Source organism: Tenrec ecaudatus, chromosome 9 (genome assembly GCF_050624435.1).
Source record: "Tenrec ecaudatus isolate mTenEca1 chromosome 9, mTenEca1.hap1, whole genome shotgun sequence".
Taxonomy (NCBI): Eukaryota; Metazoa; Chordata; class Mammalia; order Afrosoricida; family Tenrecidae; genus Tenrec; species Tenrec ecaudatus.
The window spans coordinates 95,943,710-95,958,981 of record NC_134538.1 but is presented as its reverse complement, the minus strand read 5'-3'; the positions used below and the strand labels follow the sequence as shown (position 1 = coordinate 95,958,981).

Genomic DNA, 15,272 nt, shown 5'->3' with positions numbered 1-15,272 from the left:
ATATGGAAGAAGCACACCAGCCTGTGTAATCATGAGGTGTCCATGGGATCAGATTTCAGGCATCAAAGACCCAGAACAAAAAAATCATATTGACGTGAATGAGGGGTAGGGTGGAGTGGAGACCCAAAGCCCATCTGTAGACAATTGGACATCTCCTTACATAAGGGTCATAGGAAGAGACAAGCCAGTCAAGGTGCAGTATAGCACTGACGAAACACACAACTTTCCTCTAGTCTTTAATGCTTCCTTCCTCCCACTATCATGACCCCAATTCTACCTTACAAATCCGGCTAGACCAGAGGATGTACACTGCTACAGATGCTCACAACACAGGGAATCCAGGACAGATAAACCCCTCAGGATCAATAATGAGAGTAGCCATACTAGGAGGGGAAGGAGAAGGTGGGGGGAAGAAGGAGGAACTGATCACAATGATCTACATATAACCCCCTGCCTGGGGGATGGACAACAAAAAAATTGGGTGAAGGGAGACATCAGTCAATGTAAGACATGAAAAATTAATAATAATTTATAAATTATCAAGGGTTCATGAGGGAGGAAGGGTGAGAGATACCAAGGGCTCAAGTAGAAAGAAAATGTTTTTAAAATGACAACATATGTACAAATGTGCTTCACAAAATGGATGGATGTATGGATTGTAATAAGAGTTGCAAAGGCCCCCAATAAAATGATTTTTTTAAAGCAATCAGATTCTACAGCCAACCCACCGCAAACTGTAAACTGTAGCAAATTCAGTTTTGACATCTCTTGCTGATACTGATCTGAGACTGCTCCCCCTGTGGAGGGCTCAGGGGTGTTGAGGTCAACTAGCACTAGGCCAAGATGCTGACTCACCTCATTGCTGGTATATTATGCTACCAAATTATGACATTACCTGTCGATGATGTTAGATGTTGGCTGCATGACCTGTTGAGAGATGTGTGAGCCCTATTATATATACCCACTGGAAAATACATTCTCTCTCTCAACCCTGACATGGGACGAGGAAAAAACAAAACATGCAGTAAAATTAATGATATGCATATATTTCAGTAATATTTTCTTAGAAAGAAAAATAAGCTCCAATTGTTATTTTAGATCTAATAATACAATTAAATGCACTGTGTATTACCTTGGTCAAGAGTTTTCAGTTTTAATGAAATTTTGCATTCATGATCAAGCTCGTGTAACCCGGAGCAAATGATGGGAATTGTACTCTCTATTTTCAGTTGGTATTCTTTCCCGTCTTCGGAGATGGTGCTCAGTTCAGGCTGTAACTGGGGCAAGAAAACACAGAAAGCAGTTATGTTCAAATAAAACTCACATTTTACAGAATAATTTTGAGAGAGAATTTTGAAAACAATTCATTTTTTTGTAAACAGATTGGCAGAGACAACATAAAGACTGGGGTTTTACATTAAACGAAACAAATTAAAGTTAACCCCATAGAAACAGTTGCACGGCAGATAAAGAAGATGGCGTAGGGAGCTGCCACACTGCTCTGAGTTTAAACCCACTTGGTTCCCCGCTCATGTTGTGGATGTTAATCTGAGGCTGGTTTCGTGGTGGGAGTGGAAAAGGGGGAGAAAGATATGTTTCTTCTTCCGTTTGTTTTGCAAATGGCAGTGACACGGACAGTAAACACGGAGTCGCATCACAAGATTGACAGTGACACAGACAGTAAAGCACGGACTCGCATCACAAGATTGACAGTGACACGGACAGTAAAGCACGGACTCGCATCACAAGAGTGCGTATTCATGCGGACTAGTACTCATCAACTGAATTAGAAATGTGAGATTTAAAAAAATTAAATCCATTTTTTTGTTGTTCCCTGAAATATATTAACCTTAAGTCTATTTCTTGGTCTCTGTTGGGTTTACCTAGAACCAGGCTTTAGGAAAGATCCCACCCAGTTCATAGGCCAATCTTAATTTGAGGCAGGACATTTCTAGGCAGTCTGGTCCTTGGCCAGCCCTCGCGAGAGCTGTGTTCTAGAACGGAAGTCTCTCTCAGTCTCACAGAAATAAGTACCTGGCCCTGGCATTGTTTGTTTATCAAATGCTTACCAAAGGAGATCCAAGGGTTCTGGGCCAAGGTCAGAGTTTTGCTCCTCTACACTCCCAATATAACGACCCTACTATGCCAATGTAGTTCCCACTTCTTGGACATTTCACTATGTTACTTAGTCCACTTTCTGGTTCCTTTCCCTGGTCTCTACTGTCTAAACATGAACTTGGCTTTACTTTACTTTGGTGTCATAGTCTTGCAATCTATCAAAAATCCCATTTTGTCCTTGGACTAAGGATACTTCAGAAATAAAAAACATCTGGCCACATGGCTGAGAATTCCCAGGGCCCACTTGATGGTGCCCTGTTCCTTCCACTACACCGAGATTCTAGGATAGGCTCCACTGCTGGACAGATCATCAGTTCCCACCCTGGAGCTGGTTCTGTTAGTTTAATCTTGGCCTTGCTTACAGCCCACCACTCTGTCAATTCTACCCTAGAATATCGGTCGGTGCTTGCAATACCAAGTGTGCAGTCACTAATTATTAATACTCTAATTTTTAGTTACATGATAGAATTAAAAGAATAGAGCTTTTGTATAGCCATAATGTAAGATATTTCTGAAATAATCTATGTGTATTTCAACATCAATTTTAAAACAAGCAGTCAGGCTTTGTGTGTATGAGGGTATCTGGGCTATTCTTCAAAAAGAGACTCCTGGATCTCAGCATTTTGATTCAGTCTATAATAAGGTACAGCAACAGCATCATAGGTCACAGTTCAGAAAACAAAGTCACAGAGAAAAAAATCCATGCCCATTGCTACATACCTTAATGCCTGCAAAAAATTCCTGGCTTTCGATGGCTAAACTCCGTACATGTGGTTTCTCCAAGAAGAAGACAGAAGCACTACAGAAGATCTATGAACACAGTCAACAGTCACGTAGAAATTAATGGGGAAAATGTGTGTAAATGATCTACAAGTAACGACTTTCAATGCTTGGTGCATAATGTAACTCATAATTCAAACTCACTGCAGTGAGTCAGTCTGACTCAAAATGACCCTATAAAATGGGGGACAACTGCCTCTCAGGGCTCCCAAAGCTGTAACTCTGGGAGAGTACAAAGTCTCGCTTTTCTCCAGCACAGTGGCTGGTGCTTCTGAACTGCCGACCTTGCAGTTAGCAGCTCAACACATAACAACTCCTCCACCTTGCCTGAAAATAGAGAAAAGTTCTACCATGCTGAAGTGGGATTACTTATTCAAACCTCAAATTAAAAGTAGTTTTTGTATTTAAAACAAGTAGCTTTTGTATTTAAAACATATCTAAAAAGAGATCAAAAGTAACAATCATCGAAAAAATTAAACATTTTCTAGAACAAAGTTATTTTAAAACCACATTATCTGATCATAATGATTGACACACAACCACACACAGCCCTCCAGGAGGAAGAACAATGGAGACCATGAAGGAAGGGAGACAGTGGCTGATGTGAGATATGAAAATAATAATAATTTATAATCTATCAAGGGGTCATGAGGATGGGTGGTGGGTGGGAAGAAGAACTGATACCAAGGCTCAATAGAAAGTAATTGTCTGGAAAAGAATGAGGGCAGCATATGTACAAATATGCCTGATACAACTGACGCATGGATTGTAATAAGAATTAAGTGCCCTCAATAAAATGATTAAAAACAAAAAGCCTCTGTGAAAGTCTGCCGAGTGCGGGGTGGGGAGGCCTCACTGCACAAGCCAATCAGGATGCCCCTCGGAGTCCTGCTGATGAAAGACGAGCTCAAAGAAGACTCGGATCCCCTCGAAGCCAGGTGCTTTTTTATGGTTAAATTGTGCGCTTAGCTAACAAGGCAAACCAAATAATCCATGAAAACGCTTTCTAACTTGTCAGCATCATTCAGGATGGAATGATTATTCAATGCTTCAAAAAAATCTCTATCTCAAAAAAAAAATAAGCGATTTTAACAGCTGTTTGAAAAACCACATTATCATTTTAGAGACAAGAGTTGTAAGAATCCATCAATAATAATCAATGGACTCCCAAAATGAGGCTCTCAAAGTTGCTGAGATCTCTGACTCACTGGAATTAGCACAAGAGCCAAGGAAAAAGAAAAAGTGGAAAATGTTACTGATTTACATTCTGCAGACAAAACCTAGGCTATGAAAAATCCTTTTGTTAGATGAAAAGACAATCAAATATTTTTTCAACATACCGTGTCGCCGAGCCGGAGATTTATGCCATCAAGCTCTAAAAGGGAGAACGCCTGAGCTGTGGTCTCTTGTTTGAGCTGCTCTTTGACTGCCTGAGGAGAACGCCTGGCCCAGGCTATGAGAAAGCCCATCGCGCTGTCGGTGGGGGACACATCAAAGGAGCACCTGCAGAAAGGCCTGGACTCCATCAGCTCCACCACAACCCTGGGCCTCCCTGGAGGCGGCGGTCTTGGCAATGCAGCGGAGGGCTGACCTAGTGGGCGAAGAGGAATCTGTTAGCTGAGCATCTTAAACAAAAGTGGAGCCTAACTTACTGAAAAAAGCTTATAGGAAACTAATTCGGAGACTTCTAAGAATAATGTAATAAATTTATGTTGAGAAAATTGGAGATGACTATTCTCTAGCCAGCAACTAAATAAAACATTCTCTTATTTTGACCCGCAGGCACTCAAATATTGATAGTATAGTAACTTATCATTTTGTCCAGTGTATGTAAGTACATTTTGAACAGGTGAACCCTTGAAAGATCGGGCTCTTGAACAGGAAAGTCATTCATAGTCCTTTAAATAACTATCTTCTCTAAAGGATGGAATAAAAATAAAACTAAAGTTTTGTGCATTATAATTTCATGTTGTAAAGAGAAATAATCATTGGAAAATAAAACCAAATGGCTTATTTTATTAATAATTGTCATTACTATTATGGACTGGAAAAGGGGCCTGTTGCAGGGATGATTATACTGTCTTGGTAAACTATAGTAAAGGCTGAACACTAAATTTATTTTTATTTTTCTGAATTTAAAAAAATGCTAGACATTTCCTTTAGAAACTCATAAATTTCATTGTTTTTAATTTCTAGAAACTTTCAAGATTAAATCTGGGAAACTGAAATATTTCTAAATGAGTTTTTGTTCTGCTTCAGACAAAAAAACAAGAGATAAAGTTTTTAAATAAAATTTTAAACTATTTTAAATGTACATGTAATTTTTATTATGTATGGAGTAATCACATAATAATAAAATTAGGTTTTCAGCCTTATTATGTGGATAATGGGAAAGTCTGTGGGACTTTAACTGAAAGGTGGAAAAGTCTTATATACTTTCAATATTTTTAAGTGCTATTTTATTAGACTAGTTTCAGGTCCAAATAATAAATGAATTGCTTTTAAGTGAACTAGATTATTAAATCATTTGCTTCAAATTTTAAATTTTAAGCTAAATCATAATGTTCAGGGTTATAATAAACCACCTTTGAATATACATACACTTTTTTAAAAACTCATATATCTGAATAAAAGCCTTATATTCAAGCTTAGTAAAATAAATTTACTTCCAAATATGAAATATCTATGTAGGAAAGAAAATGTGAGGACCATAATAGCTGAATGAAAGGAAAATCATTCACAACTATTAAATATTTTCACAATATGATCCAATCGCATCTCCCTTTTCTCATTTTGGAAAGGGAAAATGATTTATGATGAAAAATAAAATGGAAAACAGATAAGCACCTCTCAGTCTGGTTTAAAGCAATAGTATAACTGTTGGGATTTACCATTGCTTGTAGCAATATGCATTTTTAAAAATTGCTTTAATATGCACAGGACATTTTAAGAACAATGTCAAATAAATTAACTCTGCTTAAAAATCACACTTGTTACCACTTTATCTCCTCTAATAGTAACATATTTTCTATATTCTCAAGAAACTTCCCTGATATTTGACTCAAAATTTTCATTCAAGTGTTATAACCTCAAATGTGTAAGATTTGTAAAGCAATTTTTTGTTTTTTTCCCTTCAATTTGTAACATAAAAATACCTAATTGCAAAACACATAGCTGAGGTTTATGATCTAGTAAAGGAAGAAATAGTAAACATAAATAGCACAGAGAAAATCGACAACTTCTCTTGGTGATTAAATGTACCCCCAAATCATGTGTTGTAAATCCTAACTCCTACACCTGTAGGTATAATCTCATTTGGGGATGGGTGTTGTTATGTCAATGAGGAAGTATTAATGTATGATGTGCCTAAATTCAAATACTTTTGAGATAAAAAGAGTAGATTAGGGATCTAGAGGCAGAGATGTGGAGGAAAGATGCCACACCACAAGAGATCACCAAGGAGTCTGGAACAGAACCTGCAGCGTCACGGACTTTCTCCCTAAGCCATCAGACAAGACGCTTCTGGAAAAGGAAATTGGGAAATTCATTTCTAACTGAAAAAGGGGAGGGAAAGGAATCTTGGAGTGGTTTAGTTGAAGAATCATGATATTAAGAGTTTCTTAGCATTTGAAACAGCATTCACAAACTAACAGTAGAAAAGTAAGAATACAGATTAAAAAGAGTAGAAAAATTATGACCAATTTGAACATTTTAAATGTTTGTCCTTCAAGGCTTATTTGGTACAAATAAAAACATTTCTAGCAACCAAGAATTAGATTATACCATATAATCTAATTTCTAAACTAAATATACCATGAATACTGTTTGATAAAAAGAATGTATTCATGTATTTAATAGTATTTACAGAGTACTATTATGGATACAACTGAAATAACAAACCAATAGTCATTTATTGTATAGAACTGGTGTTTCTTATTATGTAGAAATGGCACTTTAAATATTGTGCTTATATATTCCCTAAAATTTTCTCTAAACTAGCTTTTTTGAAAACAGAATGGATACATTAAAAGATACATAAATTTCTAAGGAAGTTGAAATAAACCACCAGACGCTACTACCTATCTTCCAGATATGAAGCTGTAGAAATTAAAACGTTGCTTATAAACAAAAAATGTAATACTTACGAACACAGTCACCTCCCATTTCGATTTCATCAGGACCACATTGTTGTAATTTTGCATCATGAATAGCTTCAAAAGGTTAAGATTTGTATAAATATTCAAGTGGGCATAAAACATATACACATAATTCTATAACTATGTCAGAGAACAATTTGGAGGGGCGGGGAAGTATGCTTTAAACCAGACTGAGAGGTGCTTATATGTTTTCCATTTTATTTTTCATCATAAATCATTTTCCCTTTCCAAAATGAGAAAAGGGAGATGAGATTGGATCATATTGTGAAACAATTATAGTGTACATAATTTGTTTCATTTCTAAACTTTGAGTATTCATTGTTCAGTAGTTTAAACAACTGCCAATTGGAAGCCACCAGCTGGGAATGGCCTCCTGCATCCCCATGCACAGGAGTCCAGAAATGAATCCACGGCCCCTTGGTTACTCTTATATCCTAAACCCCTGGTCACAATCAATTGTCACAAGAATGTTTATATGACCCAGCATAGATGCATCAGATTTCTCCCTGATAGAATTCTGAGACACAGAGTTGAAACTTGAGTTAACGATGTGGTTCTGGAGGAGGGTCTTCAGTCTCCTGTCTTCAAGTTCTCTGGAGCTACTCATGGTTTCTGAAGAATTCTTATTTAGTCTTCCCTAGAATTCAAAATGTTAAAAAGCCTCTTTCCCCACATCTTTACATGGCTGCTTGCTTCAAATCTTTCATATCACAGCTCAAATTTAGGCCTTTCCCAGTGACCCTACTTAAGGTAGCATCCCATCCTACATCAATCCCTTTTGGACTGAAGGATCATATTTCATTTATAACACTTACTCCTTTCCAAATTACATTTTGTTTTTTATGTTTTGTAATAAACATTATATGTTGAAATAATTTTCGATTCATGAAGAAGCTGTAAAAAGAATATTCCCATTGACCCTTTAGTCTGATTTCCCAAAATATTTTATAAACATATCATAAAATCCTAATATATTTATCAAGAGGAAAAAATAGTGGAACTATACTATTAGATAAATTGCAAACCAAATTCAAATTCCACAACTGTCTTTTCCTGCTCCAGGATCCGTTTCCGGATATTATATTGTATTATTTCTAAGTTTGCTAAGATCTGTAATTGGAGAAGACTGCGAGAAGACTCATGTGTCTCTGGAGGAGATTCGCATTAACACACTACCTCTTAGTCACAAAGTGGCACACAGCAGGACACATCATTCCGGGATCAGCACTGTAAGTGCACTATAAATGATCTCTTACCTTCTGCACAATATCCCATACAGCCGGAGTGGGCTGCAGAAAATATACCAAAAAACGTCCACAGTTCTGCACAGACACGGGGATTTGAAAAAGACAGCAATCTTTCATAGTGCTAAACAAAAACTGCCATGTGGCACAAGCTCTCAGTTGCTTCATCTCCCCGGGCTGCGGCAAGGTTTCGGAATCTTTCAGAGACAACCAGATGGGTGCCTGTGTTCCACAGTGGTTCATCTTTTGCATCAGAGGGGGGAAAATTGAAACGCCAATTTAACTTCACACATGGCCAATATATTATCGCCTTTGCATTTTCTTCTAAGCAACTTTTAAAAATATTAAGTTGTCAAGCTATTAATTTGGACTTGTACTAAACCAAAACCTCTGCCACACAGTAGATTCCAATGCACAACAACTCTATATAGGGTTTCTGAGGCTGCAAATCTTTATAGCCTCATCTTTCACCCATGGAGCTTCTGGGGGGTTTGAACTGATGACTTTACGGTTAGCAGCCAATGGGACTTGCACTATGTAAATAAAATAATAACTTCAAGGGATTTTAAATTTAAAGGTGGATTCTTGGTAATCAATTTGACTGCATTATAAATGCATATGGTGCATAATAATTAACAAGGAAATTATCTGATAATTTACTAAAATTTCTGGCTCATTTAGGGGTCCCATAGGTCAATCTGAAGTTGTCTGTACAGACATATTGATCTTGGAAACCTCGAAAATTTGAGGAAACTGGTATATGCAAGAAGTTAATATATAGCTCAGGAGGCATAACAAAACCATGAGAGAGAAAGGCCATTTAAAATCCAACAATGGAGCAATTGATTGCAGATCTTGGAAAATAATCAAGTTAAAACTTCACTTGATGGGTGCATAAGCAAATGTGGTGAAGAAAGCTGATGGTGCCTGGCTATCATAAGATATAGCTATATATATAGCATCTGGGTCTCAAAGGCTTGAAGATAAACAAGCAGCCATTTGGCTGAGAAGCAACAAAATCCACATGGAAATAGCACACCAGCCTGTGTGATCATGAGGTGTGGATGGGATACTTTATCAAGCATCTAAGACCCAGAAGAAAATCATACCCAATGTGAATGATGGGGTGGGGGGAGGGGGGAAGGGGCATGGAGTGGAGACCCAAAGCCCATCTGTAGACAATTGGACATCCCTTCACAGAAGGATCACAAGGAAGAGATGAGCCAGTCAGGGTGCAGTATAGCACCAATGAAACACACAACTTTCCTCTAGTTCTTTGGCATTTCCTGCCCCCCACTATCATGACCTCAATTCTACCTTACAAATCAGATTAAACCAAAACATGCACACTGCTACAGATAAGAGTCTACAACACAGAAAGTCCAGAATAGATACCGCCCCCCCCCAGGGCCAATCATGAGAATAGAGATACCAGGATTAGGAGAAGGTGTGTGTGGGGGGGGAGGGGGCAGGGGAGGAATGGATCACACAGATGAACAACGAAAAAATGGGTGAAGGGCAGCAGAGGACAATATAAGATATGAAAATAATAATCTGTAACTTATCAAGGGTTCATGAGGGAGGGCGGGTGGGGAAGGGAGGGGGAAAATGAGGAGCTGATATCAAGGGCTCAAGTAGAAAAAAAATGCTTTGCAAATAATGATGGCAGCATATGTACAAATGGCTTGACACACTGGATGATTGTATGGATTGTGATAAGAGATGTAAGAGTCCCCAATAAAAGTATTAATAATTTAAAAAAACTTCACTAGACACCAATTACCAAATAATTTCTAGATGGATGACCTTAGGGCAATTACCTCTGATAAAGCATGCTTTCAACATGAGGACATGAACATAAGAATGATACCTCTTATATAAAATACTCTAGCTGAAAAAAAATACCTTGAAGGACTACACCACATGAACATTAAATCTTACTATTAGTGTTTAAATGGCAAAGTGATAGTTCTTTACATTAATTTTTTCTTTATACAAAATGAAAATATTTGGTTGTAAAAATAAATGACCTGTAAGAAGATTCAACCTTATATTTTGTAAATAATTTAAGAAATAACGCATGAAGTTTTTGGTGAGTTCAAATACCTCAACACATTTGGTTGGCATCTCGGCAGGTTTGTCAAAGAGGAGAAAACGGTACCATCCAGGAGAGAGGGAAAGGTCGCATATCAGCTTTTGAACAGCTGACTGCTGGAGGTGCTTGGCGTCAAAGTGGACACTTCTATAAGGGCTCTGAAGAATCTGGTGTCCCCCTGGAGTACATTCCAGAGCTGGGATAAACAGAGAGACATGTGTACACATGTGTTTCCATAATCAACACATTTCAGTTCTCATCTAACAGTGAATCCAGAGCAAAAGTAAGGCAGATAAGCAAACAATCGAGCAGAAAGATCAGCCGAAAAGTCTGGGCTTCAAAGGTGACTTCACTTGCACTTTGCAAAAGGACTGTCGGTGACATACTTCTGAGGTACTCAAGTTTCAGTAGCTCCGTTGTCAGTTCTGGACGCTCAAGAGCCCTCTAACAGTGTTTGCTTTTGTTGTTGCTAGTGCTGAGTGCCCTGAGCTCATGGAAGCCCCACGTACAACAAAACCAACCACTTTCTAGTCCTGTACCATCCCCATGATCACTGGCAGAAAAGACCATTGTGAGCCATAAGGTTTGCATTGTCTAATTTTCATAAATAAATCACCAAACCCTTCTTATGGTCTGTCCACCCCAGAGAAACATTTTCAGCATCATAACATCGCGTAAGCATCACTGGCAGGTAGTGGTTGTGCAGGAGGTGGACTGGCTGTGAATCAAAGCCAAGTCACCCACATCGAAGGTGAGAATTCTAACACAGGACTCTGAAGGCAAAGGGGAAAATATGTACAACCAGTTTTCCTACAGTCAATTCTGACTCATAGCTACAGTGGTAGTTACATAATCAGATGTCAATTTGAGAGGACTAAGTGTGAAGGGGTGGAGTTTAGACTGTCAATCAAGTGGCAGCTTGATGACCTCATTTGGAAGTGGTAAGGAGATAAAAATCTCACTTCAGATGGGACACATGCTGACTCCATGGGAGACATTGCAGCTGATAAGACATATGGAACTACACTAGTGCCCTGAGCTGGAGGAGCCACATGGAGACCTACACCAGAACTGAGATGCTTACAACGCCACTGGATCCACAAGACTTTCCACCCACTGGCCTGTGATCTTCCTGCATTCGGTGTCATTGCATGTGTTTCATGAGTCTGAAGAGGACTTTATAGATTAGTATCAGACATATGAGCTACTATCAGACATATGGACTTGATCTGGACTGGGCTAGGATGTTTTCTTACTGTACAATTACTCTTATATATAAACCTCTTCCTTATATACATATGTGTATCCATGGATTTGTTTCTCTAATCTGCCCAGACTAACACACTACCTTTGAGAGATGATCTGACAGTTTTTCACAAAATTAATGTAGATTTAGCATTAAAGCAAATAATTATGCTTCTACGAATTTATCCAAAGGAGATGAAATTACACGGCACACAGTGACATTCATTCAAATGTTCATACTTTTATTCTTAGTTTCCCAAAATTGAAAATAACCAAACTGTCCTTCAACAGGTGAGTGGATAAACAAACTGTGATACAGCCTTACAAAAACTTATTATTCAGTGATAAAAAAGAAATGAGCTATCAAGCCACTAAAAGACGTGAAAGAATCTTAACACCATACTATTAGTGAAAACAGCCAGCCTAGTAAAACTCCATACTGCACGATTCCAATCATACGATATGTCGAAATGACAAAATTATAGAGAAGTAGGAAAAGATTCCAGTAATAATAGGTTTTTAAAGATTCGACAGAAAGCTATACAAAAACAGCACACACACAAAAACAGTGGTTCCCAGGAATTGAGGAGGTAGAAGACTGATGAAATGGAGCACAGAAACTTTTTAGGAAAACAGAAATATTCTTCAGTGGTAGACTGCTAGCCATAGGTCGGTAGTTCAAACTCATCAGTCATCCTATGGGAGAAAGATGAAATCCTCTGCTCCCATATAGATTTATGGGCTTGGAAAGTCTATATAGGCTGCTGTGAGTCAGAATTGACTCTATGCAAGTGGGCTTTGTCTTTGTTTGCTAATAGTGAATATAGGACATTGTGCTTTTGTCAACCCTATAGATATGTATGTATACCATAAATTCTGAATGAATAAGACCATAAACTTTAGTTGATAATGATGTGTTAATAGTGGTTTCTCAATTGTATCAAATATACCACAGGAATTCAAATGTTAATAACACAAGAAATAGTGTGTAGCAGGGAGGAGCTATATGGCACTCTTATGTGAGTGAGTCTTGACGCCATGATGGTAAGGGAAATAATCTATTCACAAAAGACCACTGGGTTGATGATCCTTCAGGGCACTGTGCCTTAGGAAGTAGGCTGCTAACCACAAGCTTGGAGGTTCAAACTCACCATCCGCTCCTAGGGAGAAAGGTGGAGCTTTCTGCTCTCCCGTAAATATGTACAGTTTCAGAAACCCTGCATTGAGTTACTGTGAGTCAGAATTGACTCAAGGACAGTGGGTTGGGTTTTTAATAATAAATAAATATCCCAAACAGGCAAATACATGGAGAGAAAATAGATTAATAATTGTTTAGGAGTACAGTGAGGAGAGAGAGGAAGTGGTGAGCTTAGTTTTATTCACAGGTTTATTTTCTAACTAACAAAAATGTTCTAAAATTGACCAATGTAGCACAGATAGTCGTTGTACATATTAAATGAACTGTACAGATTGAATGGAAGAAGTGTATGAGGTATGAACTAGCTCAGTAAAACTGCTTTTAAAATGTATTTTCCATTCACCTCCCCCTTGTATTTTTTTTTTATAAACCATTAAGAAAATACCAACTTAACCAAGATCAGATGTGACAATCTGGTATAGAACACTGATTGCCTCACAACAATTTTGTCTTAAAGATTTTCCCTTTACCAACATTGGTCCTTTTTTTTTCTGAGAAAATCGTGTGTATAACTGTAATAAACACATATTTGCTATGCTATATACATTATTTGCAAGAGTTTTTCTGAAGACTTGTTAAATATGTACGCAAAACAAAGAACACAGAGATCAATGATACCACGTTAAGGTGTATTGCTCCAGGAATTATTTCATTGGTTATTAAAATTTAGACAATTTCAAGGCAGGGGATGCTTGCTTCCCCTTTTTGGAAAACAAATTTCCTCAGTACAGCAGATTATGGTCAACAAGATAATAATAGAAAAAAATCCTATCCTAAACAGTTACCAATGTGTTGCACCTGGGTGCCCCCACCCCACGATGCAGACAGCTGAGCACACGGCAGGAAACTTGAAGAGTAAGTTGCCTTTCAATGAACATTCCTACTTGAACACAAACTAACATAACAAGTGTGAGGACGGCCAGCGTTACCCTCTGCTGCGTGCGGAGTGTCCCCCTGAGGACACCTACCCGCAGCAACGACCTGGAACACCAGTCGGACAGTCATGGAAATGCTTTCATATATACTTTTAACTTTCTCTATATTTAAAACTACTTTCTTTGTCAAGTCTCTTTTTTTAAAAATCTTTTTATTGGGGCTCATAAGGCTCTTATCACACTCTGTACATACATCAATTGAGCAAAGCACCCGTATACATTCGTTGCACTCGTCATTCTCATAATTCACAGTGAGCTGTTCTCGCAACAAGCATCCCTTTGTATCTATCGGTAGAAAAACTGATTCTAACGGACGAACTATCTCACAAGCACCATGGATGTCACTCGTGTGTTGCAGAGAGAAAACATTGGCTGGCGGATCTTGTGTACGCGGCAGAGAATGGAAATGGTGCCGCGGGGAGGGTGCACACTAAACTTTTCAATGAAAGTACGAAACCGCCTGCCGCCGGATGCCTTACAATTCCGCCAGTTTCCTCTTTTCCGAGCCCGCAGCCTGAGCCCCAGAGCTCCCTTCCCAGGGCGGCCGCTGGACCGGAGCCCCTTCCCAGAGTGGCCGCTGGACCGGAGCCCCTTCCCAGGGCGGCCGCTGGACCCGGAGCCCCCTTCCCAGGGCGGCCGCTGGACCCGGAGCCCCTTCCCAGGGCGGCCGCTGGACCCGGAGCCCCCTTCCCAGGCCGGCCGCTGGACCCGGAGCTCCTTCCCAGGCCGGCCGCTGGACCCGGAGCCCCTTCGCAGGCCGGCCGCTGGACACGGAGCCCCTTCCCAGGGCGGCCGCTGGACCCGGAGCCCCCTTCCCAGGGCGGCCGCTGGACCCGGAGCCCCCTTCGCAGGCCGGCCGCTGGACACGGAGCCCCCTTCCCAGGGCGGCCGCTGGACACGGAGCCCCCTTCCCAGGGCGGCCACTGGACCGGAGCCCCCTTCCCAGGGCGGCCGCTGGACCCAGAGCCCCCTTCCCAGGGCGGTCGCTGGACCCAGAGCCCCCTTCCCAGGGTGGCCGCTGAACCTGGAGCCCCATCCCAGGGCAGCCGCTGGACACGGAGCCCCCTTCCCAGGCCGGCCGCTGGACCCAGAGCCCCCTTCCCAGGGCGGCCGCTGGACCCGGAGCCCCCTTCCCAGGGCGGCCGCTGGACCCGGAGCCCCCTTCCCAGGGCGGCCGCTGGACCGGAGCGGGAGCCTCCTCTCCCCGGAGCGGCCAGTGCTGTCCAGCGGCTCGCTGGCTCAGTCACCAAGGCGTCAGGGTCCCGCCACCAAGTTCACCTCGAGGGGAAATAACCAGCCCACCCGAACAAGTAGGCGGAAGGCATCAGAGCCGGAGAAAGGGGGCAGCAATCCTTTGGCCACACTGGACCGTCCACACACCCAGGGACCAAGTGACCACTGCACACGCACGAGCGGGGGCGGGCGGCGGTTCGGTGAGCAGCAAGTGTCTGATGGAGAAGAGGGGACGCGAGGTCTGTGGTCCCGCAGAGCGCTCACGCC

The 15,272-nt window shown here is 40.6% G+C and overlaps 1 protein-coding gene across 1 annotated transcript in view; it reads right to left on the bottom strand.

Annotated features, from left to right (window-relative positions):
* Positions 1-13,842, bottom strand: part of VWDE (von Willebrand factor D and EGF domains) — a 70,741-nt gene extending 56,899 nt beyond the window's left edge. The window contains 8 exon segments of the mRNA XM_075557341.1: positions 1,133-1,277; positions 2,839-2,928; positions 4,239-4,489; positions 7,044-7,109; positions 8,312-8,338; positions 8,341-8,542; positions 10,406-10,590; positions 13,806-13,842. Of these exon segments, the coding sequence (XP_075413456.1) occupies positions 1,133-1,277; positions 2,839-2,928; positions 4,239-4,489; positions 7,044-7,109; positions 8,312-8,338; positions 8,341-8,542; positions 10,406-10,590; positions 13,806-13,842 (1,003 nt within the window).
* Between the last annotated feature and the right edge of the window lie 1,430 nt (positions 13,843-15,272).